Source organism: Oncorhynchus mykiss, chromosome 12 (genome assembly GCF_057628025.1).
Source record: "Oncorhynchus mykiss isolate SJ-2025 chromosome 12, ASM5762802v1, whole genome shotgun sequence".
NCBI classification, from domain to species: domain Eukaryota; kingdom Metazoa; phylum Chordata; class Actinopteri; order Salmoniformes; family Salmonidae; genus Oncorhynchus; species Oncorhynchus mykiss.
The window spans coordinates 12651393-12674238 of record NC_143033.1 but is presented as its reverse complement, the minus strand read 5'-3'; the positions used below and the strand labels follow the sequence as shown (position 1 = coordinate 12674238).

General features: G+C 40.6%; 1 protein-coding gene across 2 annotated transcripts in view; it reads left to right on the top strand.

The window, feature by feature from the left end:
• Positions 1 to 22846, top strand: part of LOC110536972 (tyrosine-protein kinase JAK2) — a 73402-nt gene that overhangs the window by 19513 nt on the left and 31043 nt on the right. For both annotated transcript variants that reach the window (XM_036936927.2, XM_090191757.1), the window contains exons 2-3: positions 5087 to 5314; positions 22220 to 22343. In XM_036936927.2, the coding sequence (XP_036792822.2) occupies positions 5087 to 5314; positions 22220 to 22343 (352 nt within the window). The remainder of the gene's footprint in view (positions 1 to 5086; positions 5315 to 22219; positions 22344 to 22846) is intronic.

Sequence of the window (22846 nt, the reverse complement as noted above, 5' to 3'; positions counted from 1 at the left end):
TATCCTCTGTATATAGTCTCCACATTGACTCTGTACCAGTACCCCCCTGTATATAGCCTCCACATTGACTCTGTACCGGTACCACCTGTATATAGCCTCCACATTGACTCTGTACCAGTACCCCCTGTATATTGCCTCCACATTGACTCTGTACCGGTACCACCTGTATATAGCCTCCACATTGACTCTGTACCAGTACCCCCTGTATATTGCCTCCACATTGACTCTGTACCGGTACCCCCTGTATATAGCCTCCACATTGACTCTGTACCAGTACCCCCCTGTATATAGCCTCCACATTGACTCTGTACCGGTACACCCCTGTATATAGTCTCGCTATTGTTATTTTACTGCTGCTCTTTCATTATTTGTTACTTATATTTCTTATTCATATTTTTGTTACCTGCTTCGTTGGTTATGGGCTTGTGAGTAAGTATTTCACTGTAAGGTGAAATGTTGTATTCGGCGCATGTGACTAATAAAATTGGATTTGATTTAATCTAATGCTTTCAGAACAACCTGGACATGAGTCAACTTTAACCTTTAGTTTTCAGAACATCACCCGTCTCTAGCTGCTAACTCTGATTGAGGAACTAACGCTTTTTCCATTGAATACTGTCAACAGTGTTCAGGCATAACACTTGCATAGACAGTGATTCACATCCCTATCAACAAGTCAGGTCCTACAAGCCCTAGTTTTGTCGCACCTTGACTACTGTTCAGTCTTGTGGTCAGGTGCCACAAAAATTGGCTCAGAATAATACGGCAGCACGCTTGGCCCTTGGCTGTACACTGGGAGCTAATATTAATCTCTCCTGGCTCAAAGTGGAGGATTGACTTCATCACTACTTTTATTTATGAGAGGTATTGACATGTTGAATACACAGAGCTGTCTGTTTAAACTACTGGCACACAGTTCTGACACCCATGCATACCCCACAAGAGGTCTCTTCACAGTCCTCAAGTCCAGAACAGACTATGGGAGGCACACAGTACTACATAGAGCCATGACTACATGGAACTCTATTCCGCCTGAGGGCACACAGTGTGTTGTGAAATCTGTGAGTATATTGTAATGTTTTTAAATGGTATAAACTGCCTTAATTTTGCTGGACCCCAGGAAGAGTAGCAGCAGCTAATGTAATAAATACAAATATTGACATTGCAGGGATTTTGCTGTCATTGTAATCTTTGTGGGTGAAGTCCAAACATTGAGAGAATTTCAATAATTTGTGATGGACAAACACTTTCCAGTGTTAACTTAAGACTAAAAGACAGTATGCAGAAAAAGATAATGGACCTATAAACAGTGCCTTCGGAAGTATTCAGACCCCTTGTCTTTGTCCACATTATGTTATGTTTACCTTATTCTAAAATTGATTAAATCTGGCTTTTTTTTAATCCCTCATCAATCTATACACAATACCCTATAATAACAAACAGAAACAGGTTTTTAGAGATTTTTGGGAAAAAAATACAACAATAATAATAATAATAATAGTAACCCGGAAATATGACATTTCCGTCAGTAAACACTCCCTTAACTTTGGCAGCGATTACAGCCTCATGTCTTCTTGGGTATGATGCTACATGCTTGGCACACCTGTATTTGGGGAGTTTCTCCCATTCTTCTCTGCAGATCCTCTCAAGCTCTGTCAGGTTGGATGGGGAGCGTCACTGCACAGCTATTTTCAGTTCTCTCCAGAGATGTTCAATCGGGTTTAAGTCCGGGCTCTGGCTGGGCCACTCAAGGACATTCGGAGACTTGTCCCGAAGCCACTCCTGCGTTGTCTTGGCTGTGTGCTTAGGGTCGTTGTCCTGTTGAAAGGTGAACCTTCACCCCAGTCTGAGGTGCTGAACGCAGGTTTTCATCAAGAATCTCTCTGCACTTTGCTCCGTTCATCTTTCCCTCCTATCCTGACTAGTCTCCTAGTCCCTGCCGTTGAAAAACATCCCCACAGCATGATGCTGCCACCATCATGCTTCACCGTAAGGATGGTGCCAGGATTCCTCCAGACGTGACGCTTGGCTTTCAGGCCATAGAGTTCAATCTTGATTTCATCAGACCAGAGAATCTTGTTGTAGAAACATCTCAAGGATGATCAAAGGAAACAGGACCTGAGCTCAATGTTGAGTCTTATTGCAAAGGGGCTGAATAGTTAAGGTTTTTCTGTATTTTATTTTTTTATAAATGTGCAAACATTTCTAAACCTGTTTTCGCTTTGTCATTATGGGGTATTGTTTTAGATTGAGGATTTGTTTTTATTTGATTCATTTTATAATAAGGCTTTAAAGTAACATGGAATAAGTCAAAGGGTCTGAATACTTTCTGAATGCTGTGTGTGTGTGTGTGTGTGTGTGTGTGTGTGTGTGTGTGTGTGCGCGCATACAGTTGAAGTCGGAAGTTGACATACACTTAGGTTGGAGTCATTAAAACTCATTTTTCAACCCCTCCACAAATTTCTTGTTAACAAACTATAGTTTTTGCAAGTCGGTTAGGACATCTACTTTGAGCATGACGCAAGTCATTTAAAAAAATAAAAATAATTATAATTATAGACAGATTATTTCACTTATAATTCACTGTATCACAATTCCAGTGGGTCAGAAGTTTACATACAAACCGTTTTTAAAGGCACAGTCAAATTAGTGTAAGATTCCAGAAATTGATGTCATGGCTTTAGAAGCTTCTGATAGGCTAATTGACATAATATGAGTCAATTGGAGGTGTACCTGTGGATGTTTTTCAAGGTCTACCTTCAAACTCAGTGCCTCTTTGCTTGACATCATGGGAAAATCAAAAGAAATCAGCCAAGACCTCAGAAAATAAATTGTAGACCTCCACAAGTCTGGTTCATCCTTGGGAGCAATTTCCAAATGCCTGAAGGTACCCCGTTCATCTGTACAAACAATAGTATGCAAGTATAACACCATGGGACCACGCCGCTGTCATACCGCTCAGGAAGGAGACGCGTTCGATCTCCTGGAGATTAACGTACTTTGGTACGGAAAGTGAAAATCAATCCCAGAACAACAGCAAAGAACCATGTGAAGATGCTGGAGGAAACAGGGACAAAAGTATCTATATCCACAGTAAAACGAGTCCTATATCAACATAACCTGAAAGGCTGCTCAGCAAGGAAGAAGCCACTGCTCCAAAACCGCCATACAAAAGCCAGACTATGGTTTGCAACTGCACATGGGGACAAAGATCGTACGTTTTTGAGAAATGTCCTCTGGTCTGATGAAATAGAAATAGAGCTGTTTGGCCATAATGACCATCGTTATGTTTGGAGGGAAAAGGGGGAGGCTTGCAAGCCGAACAACACCATCCCAACTGTGGGTGGCAGCATCATGTTGTGGGGGTGCTTTGCTGCAGGAGGGACTGGTGCATTTCACAAAATAGATGGCATCATGAGGCAGGGAAATTATGTGGATATATTGAAGCAACATCTCAAGACATCTTGGTCGCAAATGGGTCTTCCAAATGGACAATGACCCCAAGCATACTTTCAAAGTTGTGGCAAAATGGCTTAAGGACAACAAGGTCAAGGTATTGGAGTGGCCATCACAAACCCCTGACCTCAATCCTATATAACATTTGTGGGCAGAACTGAAAAAGCATGTGCGAGCAAGGAGGCCTACAAACCTGACTCCTTTACACCAGCTCTGTCAGGAGGAATGGGCCAAAATTCACCCAACATATTGTGGGAAGCTTGTGAAAGGCCACCCAAAACATTTGACCCAAGTTAAACAATTTAAAGACAATGCTACCAAACACTAATGTATTGTATGTATGTAAACGTCTGACCCACTGGGAATGTGATGAAAGAAATAAAAGCTGAAATAAATCATTCTCTCTACTATTATTTTGACATTTCACATTCTTAAAATAAAGTGGTTATCCTACCTGACCCAAGACAGAGAATTTCTACTAAGATTAAATGTCAGGAATTGTGAAAACTGAGATTAAATGGATTTGGCTGAGGTGTACGTAAACTTCCGACTTCAACTGTTCAAATATATATCTTTGAGAACTAACAATCAGCTAAGTAAAAGCTAGACAGGGAGAATTGAAAATTCCAAAAACAATGAATTTAGCTGTATTGATTTTATGTTTGTGCAAATTAGTTTTGAAACAGCAAAATGTCCTGTCAGATCCATCCCAGAATATGTGTACTGAAATATAAATGCAAAATGTAAAGTGTTGGTTTCATGAGCTGACATACAAGATTCCAGAAATGTTCCATAGGCACAAATAGCTTATTTCTCTCATGTTTTGTGCAGTAATGTGTTTACATCCCTGTTAGTGAGCATTTCTCCTTTGCCAAGACAATCCATCCACCTGACGGGTGTGGCATGTCAAGAATCTGATTAAACAGCATGAGCATTTGCGCAGGTGCATCTTCTGCTGGGACAATAAAAGCACACTCTGAACTGTTTTGTCACACAACACAATGCCATAGATGTTTTGAAGGAGCGTGCAATTGTTATGCGGACTCCAGGAATGTCCACCAGAGCTGTTGCCAGAGAGTTGAATGTTCATTTCTCTTCCGTAAGCCGCCTCCAGCGTTGGTTCAGAGAATGTGGCAGTACATCCAACCTGGCTTCGCAACCGCAGACCATGTGTAACCACGCCAGCCCAGGACCTCTACATCTGGCTTCTTCACTTGCGGGATTGTCTGAAACCAGCCACCCCTTTTTTGTGTGGAAAAACTCATTCTGATTGGCTTAAAAATGTCTGTACATCGTCAAGATGGGAGTTCTCTAAAATCTAGCTGCTTCGACGGGCCGGTGTGACAGTGCCATTTGCCACACCCCCTGCCAAGCCCACCACCTAAGTCCCTTTTGGATCCAGAAAAAACCCTAGTTTGTAAATTCTATTCTCAGCATTGGCCATAACGAACTGTAAACAATGCAGAGCAGTTCATGTTTATAGCTCACTAATGACACGCGTCATAATCATGACACTCAACTGACTCGCCCCTCTGCCCCTCCCCCACCACCCCTTTCTCTCTCTCTCTCTCCCCATACTCTTTATCCTCCCTCCTCCCCTCTACACCGTATTTCTCTCCCTTCCCTGCAGTGATGGACATGGAGTCTGCATTATGTCCCTCGTCCAATCAGAACGGCTGCATCCTGAACCCACTTCCTGTCTCCGAGACCAAACAGGAACAGGAAGTAGCTCCACCTCCCTGTCTGAGGGTGCACCTGTACCACCTGGGCCAGGGCGGAGCCAACAGCCAAGACCTCACCTACCCGGCAGGGGACTATGTGGCTGAGGAGCTGTGCATCGACGCGGCCAAGGCATGCGGTGAGTGAGCCAGTGCTCAATGTTTTTCTGCTCCAAAGGAGATTATTTAATAAAGCATGAACAATGTTGAGTGGAATTAAAGCCATAAACAAGGACTGACACATACTGCATCGGGTTAGTAGGGCTTAGTTTGGGAACGAGATAATAGACATGCTATTTTCCCCTCGGTGCTTGTTTGAGGTATTAAAGTGTGGACAGGTTTGAGACTTTGCCGTTTTGTTCACTGTGCTCTCCTGTCTCTGACTTTAACTCTAAAGCATCTTCTCTGGCCATTAACCAAACCACTTCAGCGCTTGTTTCGTTAGCCTTAACGTTTGGCTAAAACCCTTTAGTGATTGTTTCGTTAGCCTTAACGTTTGGCTAAAACACTTTAGTGATTGTTTCGTTAGCCTTAACGTTTGGCTAAAACACTTTAGTGATTGTTTCGTTAGCCTTAACGTTTGGCTAAAACACTTTAGTGATTGTTTCGTTAGCCTTAACGTTTGGCTAAAACACTTTAGTGATTGTTTCGTTAGCCTTAACGTTTGGCTAAAACACTTTAGTGATTGTTTCGTTAGCCTTAACGTTTGGCTAAAACACTTTAGTGATTGTTTCGTTAGCCTTAACGTTTGGCTAAAACCCTTTAGTGACTGTTTCGTTAGCCTTAACATTTGGCTAAAACACTTTAGTGACTGTTTCGTTAGCCTTAACATTTGGCTAAAACACTTTAGTGATTGTTTCTAGTGTCAATAGACTGTGAGTGGTTCAGGTTTAAGCCAGATTAATTTAAAATGCTTCGGCTACAGCATAGGCCTATACCAGTAGCCAAACACACACACCCTCGAGAATGAGAAACCACTGCCCGCAGGCTTCAGGGGCCTGGATTGTCTGCTTGGTGATCCAGATCCACACACACCAGGGTTTCCGTTAGGGAAATGTGACGCCGGACAACGTGACCGGGAAGATTTTAATGTACCAGCCATTTGAGAAATGTACCGGACTCGTATGCATTGAGTGCGTTGCCCATTAGGGTGTCTACCCACGGTGGCCAGAATTACACATTCGGGTGTCTACCCACGGTGGCCAGAATTACACATTCGTTACGTTGCCCATTAGGGTGTCTACCCACGTTGGCCAGAATTACACATTCGTTACGTTGCTCATTAGGGTGTCTACCCACGGTGGCCAGAATTACACATTCGTTACGTTGCCCATTAGGGTGTCTACCCACGTGGCCAGAATTACAGATCCCATTTAGGTTATGGTAATGCATCTTAACGGAACATGCAACTCCTGTAATGAAACGTGAAATAACATGTCATTTTCAAACATTTGACAAAATGCAATTTGCGGGAACATGCCATTCAAAACAGCACACCACTCTCTCTCTCTCTCTCTACCGCACCTGCTATTTCGACCTCTGAATTCCCAGCTATGAAAAGCCAAGTGACATTTCCTCCTGAGGTACTGACCTTTTGCACCTTCTACAACCTCTGATTATTAGATCCTGCTGGTGATTATGAACGTTTGAACATCTTGGAGAACAATCTGGCCTTAATGACCATGTGTTGTTATAATCTCCTAGGATTGTGACTAGGATTGTGCCTTTTGGCTTCTGCACAACGAAAGAAAGTTGATATGAAAACCAAGGGAACAGTAGAGGAATGTTGTATGAGGAAGTCTTCCATAGGCCGCATGTCTAATTAGGCCCTAAAGTTAAAAAAACATATTTATATAATTACTCCTGTCTATACATAAATCATATGAGGGTCTTTCATAGGCTGCATGTCTAATTAGGCCCTAAAGTAAAAAAAATATTTATATAATTACTCCTGTCTATACATAAATCATATGAGGGTCTTTCATAGGCTGCATGTCTAATTAGGCCCTAAAGTAAAAAATATATTTATATAATTACTCCTGTCTATACATAAATCATATGAGGGTCTTTCATAGGCTGCATGTCTAATTAGGCCCTAAAGTTTAAAAATATATTTATATAATTACTCCTGTCTATACATAAATAAATAAAATCATCCAAAATACTTCACCAGAGAGCATCACTTGGCCACAGAGGAATGGATAATCATTAGCTTCTTTACAAAATGAGCTGTGGACTGTTTGAAATCACAAGCTCGTAGGCTGTCTATTTGGGAAGCCCACATGGCAATAGAGGCCTAGCTGATTTGCTGTCAGTGAAAAGCATCTAAAATATATTTTAAGATGGTTTCTTGAGTATAATTTAAAATGTTGAGACAAGATGGGGAGGGGTGTGTGGCGAAGAAAAAGGCACGTCTCTCAGCTACCCAGAATGCCCTGTCTCCCGTCAATTCTTGCGCATTCATTGTTTCATGTGAATTGTTTGGCCTTTGTTTGTTTGTCTATTCCCCATTTACATATGTAACCAGTAATAAATGAACTGTTAATCCCTGTCATTTGGTTACATACATTTCTGTCAAAGCATTAGTCATTTACTGTTCTCATTCTCGCAGTGGAAACATTGTTTGCTGAGTTCGGGAAGCATAGAAATAGTGCACGTAGAACAGATCTACCGCTTCTTAGACTGGCTTTCAATGAGAGTGACAAATCTATAACTCATATTTTTATGTAAATTGAGTCGGGTCGCCCCAAAAAGTTACATATTGCTGCTTTAAGTATGTTTTCAAGATGCACAACTCACATTGTAAAGTGGTGGGTGACGGACTGATATCCTGTCTAATGTTGACTACACTTGAAATGTGAATGGGAGGCGCGCTTCAGTTCCCAAATAAAACCAGTAGCTCTTTTTAATTGTGGCCATGGAAACAGTTTTTAACAAGCGATTGCATTTTAGAATTGTTACGCGATGACTGGACTTATGAATTAACATGTTTTACTCTGGCAGTAACACGCTGAGTAGCTGCTGCAGAAACAGTGGTGGGCGAAGTACCCAATTGTCATACTTAAGTAAAAAGTAAAGATACCTTAATAGAAAATGACTCAAGTAAAAGTCACCCAGTAAAATACTACTTGAGTAAAAGTCTAAAAGTATTTGGTTTTACATGTACTTATGCACAGTGCCTTCGTAAAGTATTCAGACCCACATTTTGTTACGTTAGACTTATTCTAAAATGTATTAAATAAAAAAGAATCCTGAGCAATCTACACACAATACCCCATAATGACAAAGCAAAAACAGGTTTTCAGAAATGTTTGCAGATTACAAAGAATAAACAGAATACCTTATTTACGTACTGTACCAGTCTAAAGTATGGACACACCTACTCATTCAAGGATTTTTCTTTATTTTTACTATTTTCTACATTGTAGAATAATAGTGAAGACATCAAAACTACAAAATAACACATATAGAATCATGTAGTAACCAAAAAAGTGTTAAACAAATCTAAAAATATTTTATATTTGAGATTCTTTAAGTAGCCACGCTTTGCCTTGATGACAGCTTTGCACACTCTTGGCATCTCTCAACCAGCTTCATGAGGTAGTCCCCTAGAATGCATTTCAATTAACAGGTGTGCCTTATTAAAAGTTAGTTTGTGGAAATTCTTTCCTTAATGCGTTAGAGCCAATCAGTAATGTTGTGACAAGGTAGAAGTGGTATAAGGACCAGAAAATAACTATATTTGGTGAAAGACCAAGTCCATATTATGGCAAGAACAGCTCAAATAAGCAAAGAGAAACAACAGTACATTGTTTCTTTAAGACCATGAAGGTCAGTCAATACAGAACATTTCAAGAACTTTGAAAGTTTCTTCAAGTGCAGTCGCAGAAACCATCAAGCGCTATGATGAAACTGGCTCTCACGAGGACCGCCACAGGAAAGGAAGACCCAGAGTTACCTCTGCTGCAGAGGATAAGTTCATTAGAGTTACCAGCCTCAGAAATTGCAGCCCAAATAAATGCTTCAGAGTTCAAATAACAGGCACATCTCAACATCAACTGTTCAGGAGGACACTGCGTGAAATCAGGCCTTCAAGGTCAAATTGCTGCAAATAAACCACTACTAAAGGACACCAATAAGAAGAAGAGACTTGCTTGAGCCAAGAAACACGAGCAATGGACATTAGACCGGTGGAAATCTGTCATTAATATAGGCAGCCTTAGATATAAGGTTCATGAAGTCAATTACTTGATAACATTAATAAATTAGCCATTTCTGAGACTCACTTAGATAATTAATTTGATGATACAATTTTAGCAATAGAAGGATATAACGGCTATAGAAGAGAGAGAAATGCTTATGGAGGAGGAATTGCTGTATATATTCAGAGCCACATCCCTGTAATGCGTAAAGAAGATCTTATGTCAAGTGTTATTGAAGTGTTGTGGATGCAGGTTCACTTGGCACATCTAAAGCCTTTTTGTTTTGGGGTGTTGCTATAGGCAACATAGTGCTAACAGTCAGTATTTTAATAATGTGTGAAATGGTTGATTGTGTATGTGATGTAAACAGAGGTCTACTTTCATGGGGACCTGAAATATTGACTGGTTTTGATCAAGTTGTCCACTCAAGAGGAAGCTTCTCACTGTAACCAGTGCCTGTAATCTGGTTCAGGTTATTAATCAACCTACCAGGGTGTTTTCAAACACTACAGGAACAAGATCATCCACATGTACTGTTTAGATCACATGTTGACTAATACTGTAGAACTTTGTTCTAAAGTTGTATCTGTGCACATTGGGTGCAGTGATCACAATATAGTGGCTTTTTCCAGGAAAGCCAGAGTTTCAACAGCTGGGCCTAAAATATTGTATAAGTGATAATACAAAATATTTTGCTGTGATTTATGTAGATGATGTTAAAAACATGTAGGTTCGATGTGATTTAATAAGGAGCCTCCAGACGCTGCTCTTGATGAATTTATCAAATTGCTTCTTCCAATTATTGATAAACATGCACCCGTTTAAAAAACGGACCGTTGGAGCTGTTCAGTCTCCTTGGATTGATGAGGAATTTAAAATCTGTATGGTTGAACGAGATGGCTGCACATCTGTCTGGCTGACTTACTGCAAATTGAGAGAATATGTGACTAAATTCAACCGAAAGAAGAAACTGTATTGTGAAACCAAGATCAATGATATACTGTATAAAGAATGATGGAAAAACATTTGAGTAATTTTTAAATGAAATTATGGGCAGAAAGACATTCAACTCCGTCTTTCATTGAATCAGATGGCTTATTCATCACAAAACCATTTGATGTTGACAATAATTTTTATGATTACTTCATTGGCAAAGTGGGCAAATTTAGGCAGGAAATGCCAACAACGAACAGTGAGCCATCGTATTTATGCATAAAAAAGAAATTATGAAAGAAAAGCATTGCAAGTTTTAATTCTGTAAAGTTAGAGTGGGAGAGGTGGGAAAATGATTGTTATCGATCAATAATGACAAACCTCCTGGCTTTCACAACTTAGATGGAAAGCTACTGAGGAAGGTAGCTGACTCTATAGCCACTCCTATCTGTCATATCTTTCATCTGAGTCTAGAGGAAAGTCTTTGTCCTCAGGCCTGGAGGGAAGCCAAAGTCATTCTGCTACCCAAGAGTGGTAAAGCAGCAGACATTTCAGATTGCTGCCAGCTCTTAGCAAACTGTTGGAACAAATTGTTTCTCTCTGTAAACCTATTAGTATCAAACTTTCAGCATGCTTATAGAGAAGGACACAACATTTGACACATTGACACACACGACTGATGATTGGTTGAAAGAAATTGATAAGAAGATTGTGGGATCTGTACTGTTAGATTTCAGTGCAGCCTTTGATATTATTGACCATAACTTGTTGTTGAAAACACTCGTGTGTTATTGCTTTTCAATCTCTGTCATAGTGTTGGGATTAGTTTCCTTGTTCCTTGTCAATCATGGGCTCATTGGTGAAATTAGCATTATGACTATCTTTTAATTAAATCATTCAAAAACCTTTATTAATGCAATTGCAGACAGAATTTGACAACAGGAACATGATGCATGTTTCTGAGTAAGTTCTGCAAAATAGAAAAAGTCCCAAGTTGTTTTTATTAAACCCGAAGTCCAGCCTTGGTGATGTCACTGCCTACATCATTACCTTTTACTCATGAGACCAAAACCATGCCTACACAGCTATATAAACAAGGCTTTTAGTGTTATCTAAAAGCTTAGCAGTAAATGTCCAAGTTGATTTATAGTGGAATGTCTGACTAATCTCTTATCTCTTACACTCCCTGCAGAGTTCTGTCTTCACTGTCACACATTTCTCAGACAGTTTCTTCATGAGAGGCAGAGATCCTAGAAAAGTACTGTGGAACAATATTAAACCTCATATAATGTGTTATAATATTGTTAATCTGTAGTCTAGGACCCTATACATGTAAGGAAGGAGGGGTCTTATAACCCCTCCCCTTCTATTAATACAACATAAGCATAATCAATTATTATAATACATCAAACATTTGGTACAGCCCCTAGCGTGGATTCAGAGATATCTTTCTAATAGAACGTAAAGGGTTTTCTTTTAATGGAAGCTTTTCTAGGTAAAGTGTGGTGTACCGCAGGGCAGTTTTTTAGGCCCTGTACTCTTTTCTATTTTTACCAATGACCTGCCACTGGCATTAAACAAAGCATGTGTGTCCATGTATGCCGATGATTCAGCCACGTACGTATCAGCAACCACAACTAATGTAGTCACTGAAACCCTTAACAAAGAGTTCCAGTCTGGTTTGGAAGGGGTGGCCAGTAATAAACTGGTCCTGATCATCTCTAAAACTAAGAGCATTGAAATTTGGTACAAATCATTCCCTAAGTTATAGACCTCAGCTGAATCTGGTAATGAATGGTGTGGCTGTTGAAGAAGTTGAAGAGACTAAATTACTTGGTGTTACCTTAGATTGTAAACTGTCATGGTCAAAACAGAGATTCAATGGATGTAAAGATGGGGAGATGTCTGTCCGTAAAAAAAAATAGGATCTGCTTTTTTGACACCACACTTCAAAAAGCAAGTCCTGCAGGCTCTAGTTTTGATTATTCTTGATTATTGTCCAGTCGAGTGCTGCAAGGAAAGCCATAGTTAAGCTGCAGCTGGTCAAGAACAGAGTGGCACGTCTTGTTCTTCCATGTAATCAAAGGGCTGATTGAAGTACTATACATGTCTTTCTCTCTTGGCTAATAGTTGTGGAGAGACTGACTGCATCACTTCATCTTTTTGTAAGAAACAATGTATTGAAAATCCCAAATTGTTTGCATAGTCAACTTACACACAGCTCTGACACACACACACACACACACACACACTTGGCCGACAAGACATGCCACCAGGGGTCTTTTCACAGTCCTCAAATCCAGAACAAATTCAAGGAAGGGTACAGTATTATATAGAGCCCTTATTGCATGGAACTCCTTTTCCATATCATATTGTTCAAATTCAAAATTCAAAAAAGAGATACAGCAAGACCTCACGGCACAACACCTCTCCCCTATTTGACCTAGATAGTTTGTGTGTATGTATTGATACGTAGGCTACGTGTGCCGTAAACATTTTTTATGTAGTTTTGTCTTTGTCTATTAATGTTTTGCATTATGTCATATTTTGTGTGGACCCCAGGAAGAGTAGCTGCTCTAATAGAAAAAAATACCCAAAAGTAAATTTAATTGCTCAAATATACTTAAGTATCAAAAGTAAAAGTATAAATGATTTCAAATCAGACAGCAGTTTTGTTTAACCAGATTGCCAGGGGCACACTTCAACACTGACATAATTTACAAACAAAGCATTTGTGTTTATTGAGTCCGCCAGGCCAGAGGCAATAGGGATGACCAGGGATGTTCTCTTGATAAGTGTGTAAATTGGACCATTTTCCTGTCCTGCTAAGTATTCAAAATGTAACTAGTACTTCTGTGTATCAAGGAAAATGTATGGCGTAATAAGTACATTATTTTCTTTAGGAATCTAGTGACGTAAAAGTTGTCCCAAATATAAAAAGTAAATTACAGATACCTCCAAAAAACGAGTTAAGTAGTACTTCAAAGTATTTTTTACTTTTGTACTTTACACAACTGAGCAGACATCCCGCTCAAAACAGGCTCTGTATGCCTGTGATAGTTGTGTTGTATAAATAAGAAAATACACACACACCAATTTTAATGACTCTAAAATATGCAAATTAACCTATAGACCGATAAGCATGTCGGTTAAATGTATTACCATCAATGAATAAAAAGCATTATTTTGCAATGGGATTTAAAAAAAAAAAAATTTGGCTGACAACAAAAAAAAATATTGGGGGAAAAAAAGGCCAAAAGGAAGCAATTACCGGCTAACTGAAACCCTGACACACACATCTGGGTGGATGACACTCACCACCAGTGGAGGCTGGTGGGAGGAGCTATAGGAGGACTGTCATGTAATGGCTAGAATGGAGTCAAGTTGTGGTTTCAATATGCTTGTTGTGTTTTATCGTTGTGTTTATTCCATTCCAACTATTACAATGAGCCTGTCCTCCTATAGCTCTTCACACCAACCTCCTCTGAAAACCACATACCTCACACACGTCCATGTCCATGTCCTGTGACTGCTGTTGACACCAAAGGGCCCAGACTCCACCGCTCATCCAAATCCACGCAACGCCCATATCACAGACTGGCCCCAGCCTCCATCAGACCCAACATTGGCTCTGAACACAAGACTAGTGTCCGGCCTGACATTAGTGTCTTGGTGTGATCCTGGACAACACCCAGTCATTCTCTGCAAACATCAAGGCATTGACTCTCCTACAGGTTTTTGCTCTACAACACCTGTAGAGTACTACCTTTCCTCACACAGAAAGCAGAGCAGGTTCCTATTCCAGACAAATTAAACAACTTCTTTGCTCGCTTTGAGGTCAATACAGTGCCACGGACACGGCCCGCTTTCCAAAGCCTGTGGGCTCTCCTTCTCTGTGGCCAACGTGAGTAAAACATATTTAAACGTGTTAACCCTCGCAATGCTGCAGCCCACAGAGACGATCTCCTGCCCTACAGGGCCTAAAGTGCATGCCGTTTGTTCTTATTGCCCCTACAACAAACATCAAAACCATCCCTAACCCATAAAAGTAAACCTTTTCAGCGCAGACAGAAGCACAAGGAAGAGGTTTCAATGCGGAGGGAGTGTAATCCACACAAATATCTCCTCTGACCTCTTTCATTAGCACAGAGTCTGACTCAGGGTTACTTCTCTTGAGGGCTTTGTGGAACTACTAGTCATTGTTTACTGCAGATGGGGTTCTCATTTTGTCTTGACATAGACGGAGCCATTGTAGCGGTAAATGTAAACTGAGGTTGTGGGTTTGATGCTTGCTGGATATGGGACGCTGCAACACCCGTCCAATTAAGATGTAGACGCATAGAACGTCTGGCAATGGCAAGCGAAGGGTTGATTTGGGATTCCGCACGTGTGTAACCAGCCTAGCCACCATGGCAGTAAATCAAGCTTCATATCCCCTACAGTATAGACCTGTTTTGTGACTAGGGTAATCTGGGCCTGGAGAGGCTGTACTCAGATTCATTAGACTAATTATTTGGGGCGGCAGGGTAGCCTAGTGGTTAGAGCGTTGGACTAGTAACCGGAAGGTTGCGAGTTCAAACCCCCGAGCTGACAAGGTACAAATCTGTCGTTCTGCCCCTGAACAGGCAGTTAACCCACTGTTCCCAGGCCGTCATTGAAAATAAGAATTTGTTCTTAACTGACTTGCCTGGTTAAATAAAGGTAAAATAAAAATAAAAAATAAATTTGATAAATTAATTATTTGATTAGTCAAAGACTAACGCAGAAGTATTTGAGCATTGTGCTTTTTGGCAGAGTCGTGTGCAATGTTTGGCGGTGGGTAGCGAGTGGTGTACCTGAGTTGAAGCGCAGTCTGTTCTTCCGTTAGAGCAGAACCCGCCTACTTAGACCCATCTCTCCTTGATCACAGTCTTAATGTCATTTTAAGCAGTTATACAGTTGTTGTGGTGGTTGTTTAACTAGATGTCCAACAGTCTGTGTATTTGTAGCTTTAAAACCTATTTGACACCTCCACTTGAAGAGGTCAACTCATCTGTGCAAGAGGACAAATGTGTCAAATTGCTATCTGTTTGGCCCGGTTTACAGAGTACTCAAAAAATAACTTATTTTCATTCCAAATTACCCTTCAATTTTGCTTCAAAGTGTAAACATTGTTCTGTATCTGTCAGTTTAATCTGTAAAGTGTAAACATTGTTCTGTATCTGTCAGTTTAATCTGTAAAGTGTAAACATTGTTCTGTATCTGTCAGTGTAATCTGTAAAGTGTAAACATTGTTCTGTATCTCAGTTTAATCTGTAAAGTGTAAACATTGTTCTGTACCTGTCAGTTGAATCTGTAAAGTGTAAACATTGTTCTGTATCTGTCAGTTTAATCTGTAAAGTGTAAACATTGTTCTGTATCTGTCAGTTTAATCTGTAAAGTGTAAACATTGTTCTGTATCTGTCAGTTTAATCTGTAAAGTGTAAACATTGTTCTGTATCTGTCAGTTTAATCTGTAAAGTGTAAACATTGTTCTGTATCTGTCAGTTGAATCTGTAAAGTGTAAACATTGTTCTGTATCTGTCAGTTTAATCTGTAAAGTGTAAACATTGTTCTGTATCTGTCAGTTTAATCTGTAAAGTGTAAACATTGTTCTGTATCTGTCAGTTTAATCTGTAAAGTGTAAACATTGTTCTGTATCTGTCAGTTGAATCTGTAAAGTGTAAACATTGTTCTGTATCTGTCAGTTGAATCTGTAAAGTGTAAACATTGTTCTGTATCTGTCAGTTGAATCTGTAAAGTGTAAACATTGTTCTGTATCTGTCAGTTGAATCTGTAAAGTGTAAACATTGTTCTGTACCTGTCAGTTGAATCTGTAAAGTGTAAACATTGTTCTGTATCTGTCAGTTGAATCTGTAAAGTGTAAACATTGTTCTGTATCTGTCAATTTAATCTGTAAAGTGTAAACATTGTTCTGTATCTGTCAGTTTAATCTGTAAAGTGTAAACATTGTTCTGTATCTGTCAGTTGAATCTGTAAAGTGTAAACATTGTTCTGTACCTGTCAGTTTAATCTGTAAAGTGTAAACATTGTTCTGTATCTGTCAGTTTAATCTGTAAAGTGTAAACATTGTTCTGTATCTGTCAGTTGAATCTGTAAAGTGTAAACATTGTTCTGTATCTGTCAGTTTAATCTGTAAAGTGTAAACATTGTTCTGTATCTGTCAGTTTAATCTGTAAAGTGTAAATATGCATCGAGATGTAGTTTAAAGAGAATATATTCTTAGTCCCAACCCGGAAAAGCATTGATAGCAGTTTTGCTTGAATTTGTCTTAAAGCCAAAGTCATGTAGTGTAGTTATGTTGAATATAGCCTACCACTGACCTGGGTGTTCATACACTGACCTCAGCAGGCTGTTGACTTGTTGATTTTTAGTTCTCTATGTCTCTATCTCTCTCAAACACACCCCAGAAGGTCTCTGATATGCACCCTGCAGCACTCTCTCTCTTGCACTCTCGCTCTCTTTCATTTACTCTCTCGCTTTCATTTTTTCTCTCTCTGGCTCTCTCTCTTTGGCTCTCTCTTTGGCTCTCTTTGTCTCTCTCTCTTTGGCTCTCTGTCTCTGGCTCTCTCTCAGGCGCTCTCAGATTATTTTTAATTGACTCCTCTCACTCCCTGTCCACCTATACCTTCTGATGTTTACCTACTCCACACTGCAGTGTAACTCGACATGCTGGAGTGATTATGTTGCCATGTCAGAGTTATTATGTTACGAAGTTTAGAGAGACAGTGAGGTTATTCTGAGCACCTAAGGGAGAAGGCGACAACCATATAATTAGGTCTAGTAGAATGGGAAAAGCTCCTCAGACCACAGAAATTTGACGGATACACTCAATCTAGTACTTTTATTTATATGTGGACAGTCAGCTCTTTGATGGCTAATGACTTGTATTCTATTCTTCCTCTGCTCCCCCAGGCTGCCATATCGCAGTCTCCCCGTACAGGCAGAAAGTGAGGCTGGCTAGCTAGCAAACTTACTAACCTCCACCATGCAATACGCTCGCCTAGGCTTCTCTTCCTCTTGTCACACAGCACTCTATTCTCACTTCCGGTTTCTCTCATCTACTGTTTGTCACACCCTCGTCTCATATACGTTGTTGTTTTTGAGGGCTTGGCCCAAAGGGGTATACTATTATTGAAACTACATCTAGTCAGGGTTTTCTAAAACTGTCCAGCTCCCAGCTCAGGTTTCATCTGTACTACAACGGTGGATATTGCTTGTCCGCCTGCCGCTAACTCTAGCAGGCTTGTAACTGCATGTGGCTAGTCGAACGCCAAACTCTTCATTGAGGCAATGTTGAAACATCAATCCATGGGCGAATCCAAAATAAAAATGAAAGGATGGGCATTTGACATGTTTTAATGTTAGGAGTACTCCCATGATTAAAAAAAGAACTTGGAAAAAAATTGTTCCCTGCAGAAGGATGTATACATACATACATACAGTGGGGCAAAAAAGTATTTAGTCAGCCACCAATTGTGCAAGTTCTCCCACTAAAAAAGATGAGAGGCCTGTAATTTTCATCATAGGTACACTTCAACTATGACAGACAAAATTAGAAAAAAAAATCCAGAAAGTCACATTGTAGGATTTTTAATGAATTTATTTGCAAATTATGGTGGAAAATAAGTATTTGGTCAATAACAAAAGTTTATCTCAATACTTTGTTATATACCCTTTGTTGGCAATGACAGAGGTCAAACGTTTTCTGTAAGTCTTCACAAGGTTTTCACACACTGTTGCTGGTATTTTGGCCCATTCCTCCATGCAGATCTCCTCTAGAGCAGTTATGCTTTGGGGCTGTTGCTGGGCAACACAGACTTTCAACTCCCTCCAAAGATTTTCTATGGGGTTGAGATCTGGAGACTGGCTAGGCCACTCCAGGACCTTGAAATGCTTCTTACAAAGCCACTCCTTCGTTGCCTGGGCGGTGTGTTTGGGATCATTGTCATGCTGAAAGACCCAGCCACGTTTCATCTTCAATGCCCTTGCTGATGGAAGGAGGTTTTCACTCAAAATCTCACGATACATGAACCCATTCATTCTTTCCTTTACACGGATCAGTCGTCCTGGTCCCTTTGCAGAAAAACAGCCCCAAAGCATGATGTTTCCACCCCCATGCTTCACAGTAGGTATGGTGTTCTTTGGATGCAACTCAGCATTCTTTGTCCTCCAAACACGACGAGTTGAATTTTTACCAAAAAGTTATATTTTGGTTTCATCTGACCATATGACATTCTCCAAATCTTCTTCTGGATCATCCAAATGCTCTCTAGCAAACTTCAGACGGGCCTGGACATGAACTGGCTTAAGCAGGGGGACACGTCTGGCACTGCAGGATTTGAGTCCCTGGCGGCGTAGTGTGTTACTGATGGTAGGCTTTGTTACTTTGGTCCCAGCTCTCTGCAGGTCATTCACTAGGTCCCCCCGTGTGGTTCTGGGATTTTTGCTCACCGTTCTTGTGATCATTTTGACCCCACGGGGTGAGATCTTGCTTGGAGCCCCAGATCGAGGGAGATTATCAGTGGTCTTGTATGTCTTCCATATCCTAATAATTGCTCCCACAGTTGATTTCTTCAAACCAAGCTGCTTACCTATTGCAGATTCAGTCTTCCCAGCCTGGTGCAGGTCTACAATTTTGTTTCTGGTGTCCTTTGACAGCTCTTTGGTCTTGGCCATAGTGGAGTTTGGAGTGTGACTGTTTGAGGTTGTGGACAGGTGTCTTTTATACTGATAACAAGTTCAAACAGGTGCCATTAATACAGGTAACGAGTGGAGGACAGATGAGCCTCTTAAAGAAGAAGATCCAGGTCTGTGAGAGCCAGAAGTCTTGCTTGTTTGTAGGTGACCAAATACTTATATCCCACCATAATTTGCAAATAAATTCATTAAAAATCCTACAATGTGATTTTCTGGATTTTTTTTTCTCATTTTGTCTCTCATAGTTGAAGTGTACCTATGATGAAAATTACAGGCCTCTCATCTTTTTAAGTGGGAGAACTTGCACAATTGGTGGCTGACTAAATACTTTTTTGCCCCACTGTACATGCATGCATGCATACACTCCCTTTCAAAAGTTTGGGTTCAGTTATAAATGTCCTTGTTTTTGAAAGAAAATCACATTTTTTGTCCATTAAAATAACATCAAATTGATCAGAAATACAGTGTAGATATGGTTAATGTTGTAAATGGTTATTGTAGCTGGAAACGGCCAATTTAAAAAAAATAATGTATGGAATATTTACATAGGCGAACAGAGGCCCATTATCAGCAACCATCTCTCCTGTGTTCCAATGGCACGTTGTTAGCTATTCCAAGTTTATCATTTTAAAAGGCTAATTGATCATTAGAAACCCTTTTGCAATTATGTTAGCACAGCTTAAAACTGTTGTGCTGATTAAAGAAGCAATACAACTAGCCTTTAGACGAGTTGAGTATCTGGAGCATCAGCATTTGTGGGCTCGATTACAGGCTCAAAATGGCCAGAAACAAAGCACTTTCTTCTGAAACTCGTCAGTCTATTCTTGTTATGAGAAATGAAGGCTATTCCATGTGAGAAATTGCCAAGAAACTGAAGATCTTGTACAACGCTGTGTGCTACTCCCTTCACAGAACAGTGCAAACCAGCTCTAACCAGAATAGAAAGAGGAGTGGGAGGCCCCGGTCCACACCTGAGCAAGTACATTAATGTCTAGTTTGAGAGACTCCTCACAACTTCTCAACTGGCAGCTTCATTAAATAGTACCCGCAAAACACCAGTCTCAATGTCAACAGTGAAGAGGCGACTCCGGGATGCTGGCCTTCTAGGCAGAGTTGCAAAGAAAAAGCCATATCTCAGACTGGCTAATTAAAATAAAAGATTAAGATGGGCAAGAACAGAGACACTGGATAGAAGAAGATTGGAAAAAAGTGTTATGGACAGACAAATCTAAGTTTGAGGTGTTTGGACCAGAAGGAACATTCGTGAGACGCAGAAAAAACAATTACCCAAAGAACAACTCCAAACTATGCAATAACTATTTAGGGAAGAAGCAGTCAGCTGGTATTCTGTCTATAATGGAGTGACCAGCACAGTCACTGGATCTCAACCCTATTGAGCGGTTGTGGGAGCAGCTTGACTGTATGGTACCTAAGAAGTGCCAATCCAACTTGTGGGAGGTGCTTCAGGAAGCATGGGGTGAAATCTCTTCAGATTACCTCAACAAATTGACAACTAAAATGCCAAAGTCTGCAAGGCTGTAGTTGCTGCAAATGAAGGATTCTTTGACGAAAGGGCACAGTTAATATTTCAATTAAAAATCATTGACTCTATTTCCTATTCATTTTGCAACTAATTTCACATATGTTTTCATGGAAAACAAGGACATTTCTAAGTGACCCCAAACTTTTCAAGGGTAGTGTAAATACATACATTTTAAATGTTTGTATTTAACCAGGCAAGTTAGTTAAGAATAAATTCTTATTTGCAATGACGGCCTAGGAACAGTTGGATACCTGCCTTGTTCATGGGCAGAACGACAGATTTTCACCTTGTCAGCTCTGGGATTCGAGCCACCAACCTTTTGGTTACTGGCCCAATGCTCTAACCACTAGGCTACCTGCTGCCCCTGTGGACACATTGCAGCCCGAAGCTATAGGCCTACATACGTGGGAAAAACATACATATATTTATAACTTTAAAGCTGTTGAAATGGCTAGTGTGTTTAATGCTCTTTACAACGTTATTTCCATGCTGAGAAGAGTGCCATTTCATACAGTAGGTGCCTTTTGGCCAGTTAATCAGATTTTACTCCCAGAGCCCAGACCAGACAACACAGCTGAGAGTGATTTCACTCCCAGAGCCCAGACCAGACAACACAGCTGAGAGTGATTTCACTCCCAGAGCCCAGACCAGACAACACAGCTGAGAGTGATTTCACTCCCAGAGCCCAGACCAGAGCACAGCTAAGGCTGATTTCACTTCCAGAACCCAGACCCAGAGCACAGCAGATTTCACTCCAAGATTCCAGACTAGAGCACAGCTGACTGAGACCCAATACTATTCACTGAAATGTCTCGCCTCAAGCTTAAAATCCTAAACTCTAAACCCTCACAACCCCAACCCTCTTACAGGGACCAGTTGACCATAACCACCTGTGTGTTTGTGCATGAGTAGGAGTGCTGATCTAGGATTGGCTTTGCCTTAAAGGTCATGATGAGGAATGCTTTTCCAACAGTCTTGAAGGAGTTCCCACATATGCTAAGCACTTGTTGGCTGCTTTTCCTTCACTCAGCGGTCCAACTCATCTCAATTGGGTTGAGGTCAGGGGTTTGTGGAGGCCGTTGTCCGGTTGAAAAACAAATGATAGTCCCACTGAGCGCAAACCAGATGGGATTGCGTATTGCTGAAGAATGCTGTGGTAGCCATGCTGGTTAAGTGTGCCTTGCCAGCAAAGCACCATCACACCTCCTCCTCCATGCTTCACGATGGGAAGTACACTTGCAAAGATCATCTGTTCACCTACTCTGCATCTCACATAGATAGTGGTTGTAACCAAAAATCTAAAATTTGGACAAAAGGACAGATTTCCACCAGTCTAATGTCCATTGCTCTGCCTCCCATTTCTGTAGGGTGAGACACCCCCTGGGCATGACGCTAGCCTATCGCAGGGCCTTACCCCTAATCCATCTCTTAAATACTAAACTTCCAAGCATAGAGGCATCAGGTCCCAATTTTGGAGTCTTTGGTATGACTTGACGGGGGAATCAAAACCCCAACCTTCCAATCTCAGGGCTGACACACTAACCACAAGGATACATATGGCTCTGCTTATCCCTATGGATGTGTTTGGTGTCAATGTTGTTATTATTCTGTTCTCTCTTGTCTCCCAGGCCTGTCACCGTTGTACTGCAGCCTGTTTGGCCTGATGAGGGAGAGCGACCGCATGTGGTTCCCACCCAATCACATCCTCAAACTCGACCAATCAGCAAATGACAGTCTCCTCTTCAGAGTGAGGTAGGATGTGGCGTGTGGTCAGGGGTCTAGATTTTATTTTTCTATTGAAAAGGAAACAATTAGATTGACTACTAAAAATATTAAGGAATTAAAGTGTGAAATATGCAATGCTGTTTAATTAAAGTAACATTGTACGGTAGTAGTATTAGACACAATGTGCTTGTCTTTTATATAGTCCTCTTCTTTATCTTCTCTCCTCTTCCTATTTCTTCTCCCTTCCTGTGTCCCCCCCCCCCCCCCCCCCCGTTATAAAATAATTTATAAGGTTTAAGATAAATTATTAAATAATTCTACCTGGAAACTTAACCATTAGGGATTAAAGGTTATGTAGCATGAATAAGAAGTAATTAAAAATATTAAACGTAAGTCCGACTAGGTTAGACTGGGAGTGAGAGGAATGTGTGTGTGCCTAAGAAAACACCTAGAAACAATTCAACTATGGTTGAACTGACCCGGCTATAACTCTGGGAACGTATGATTGTACAGGAAGTACCCCTCCAGGT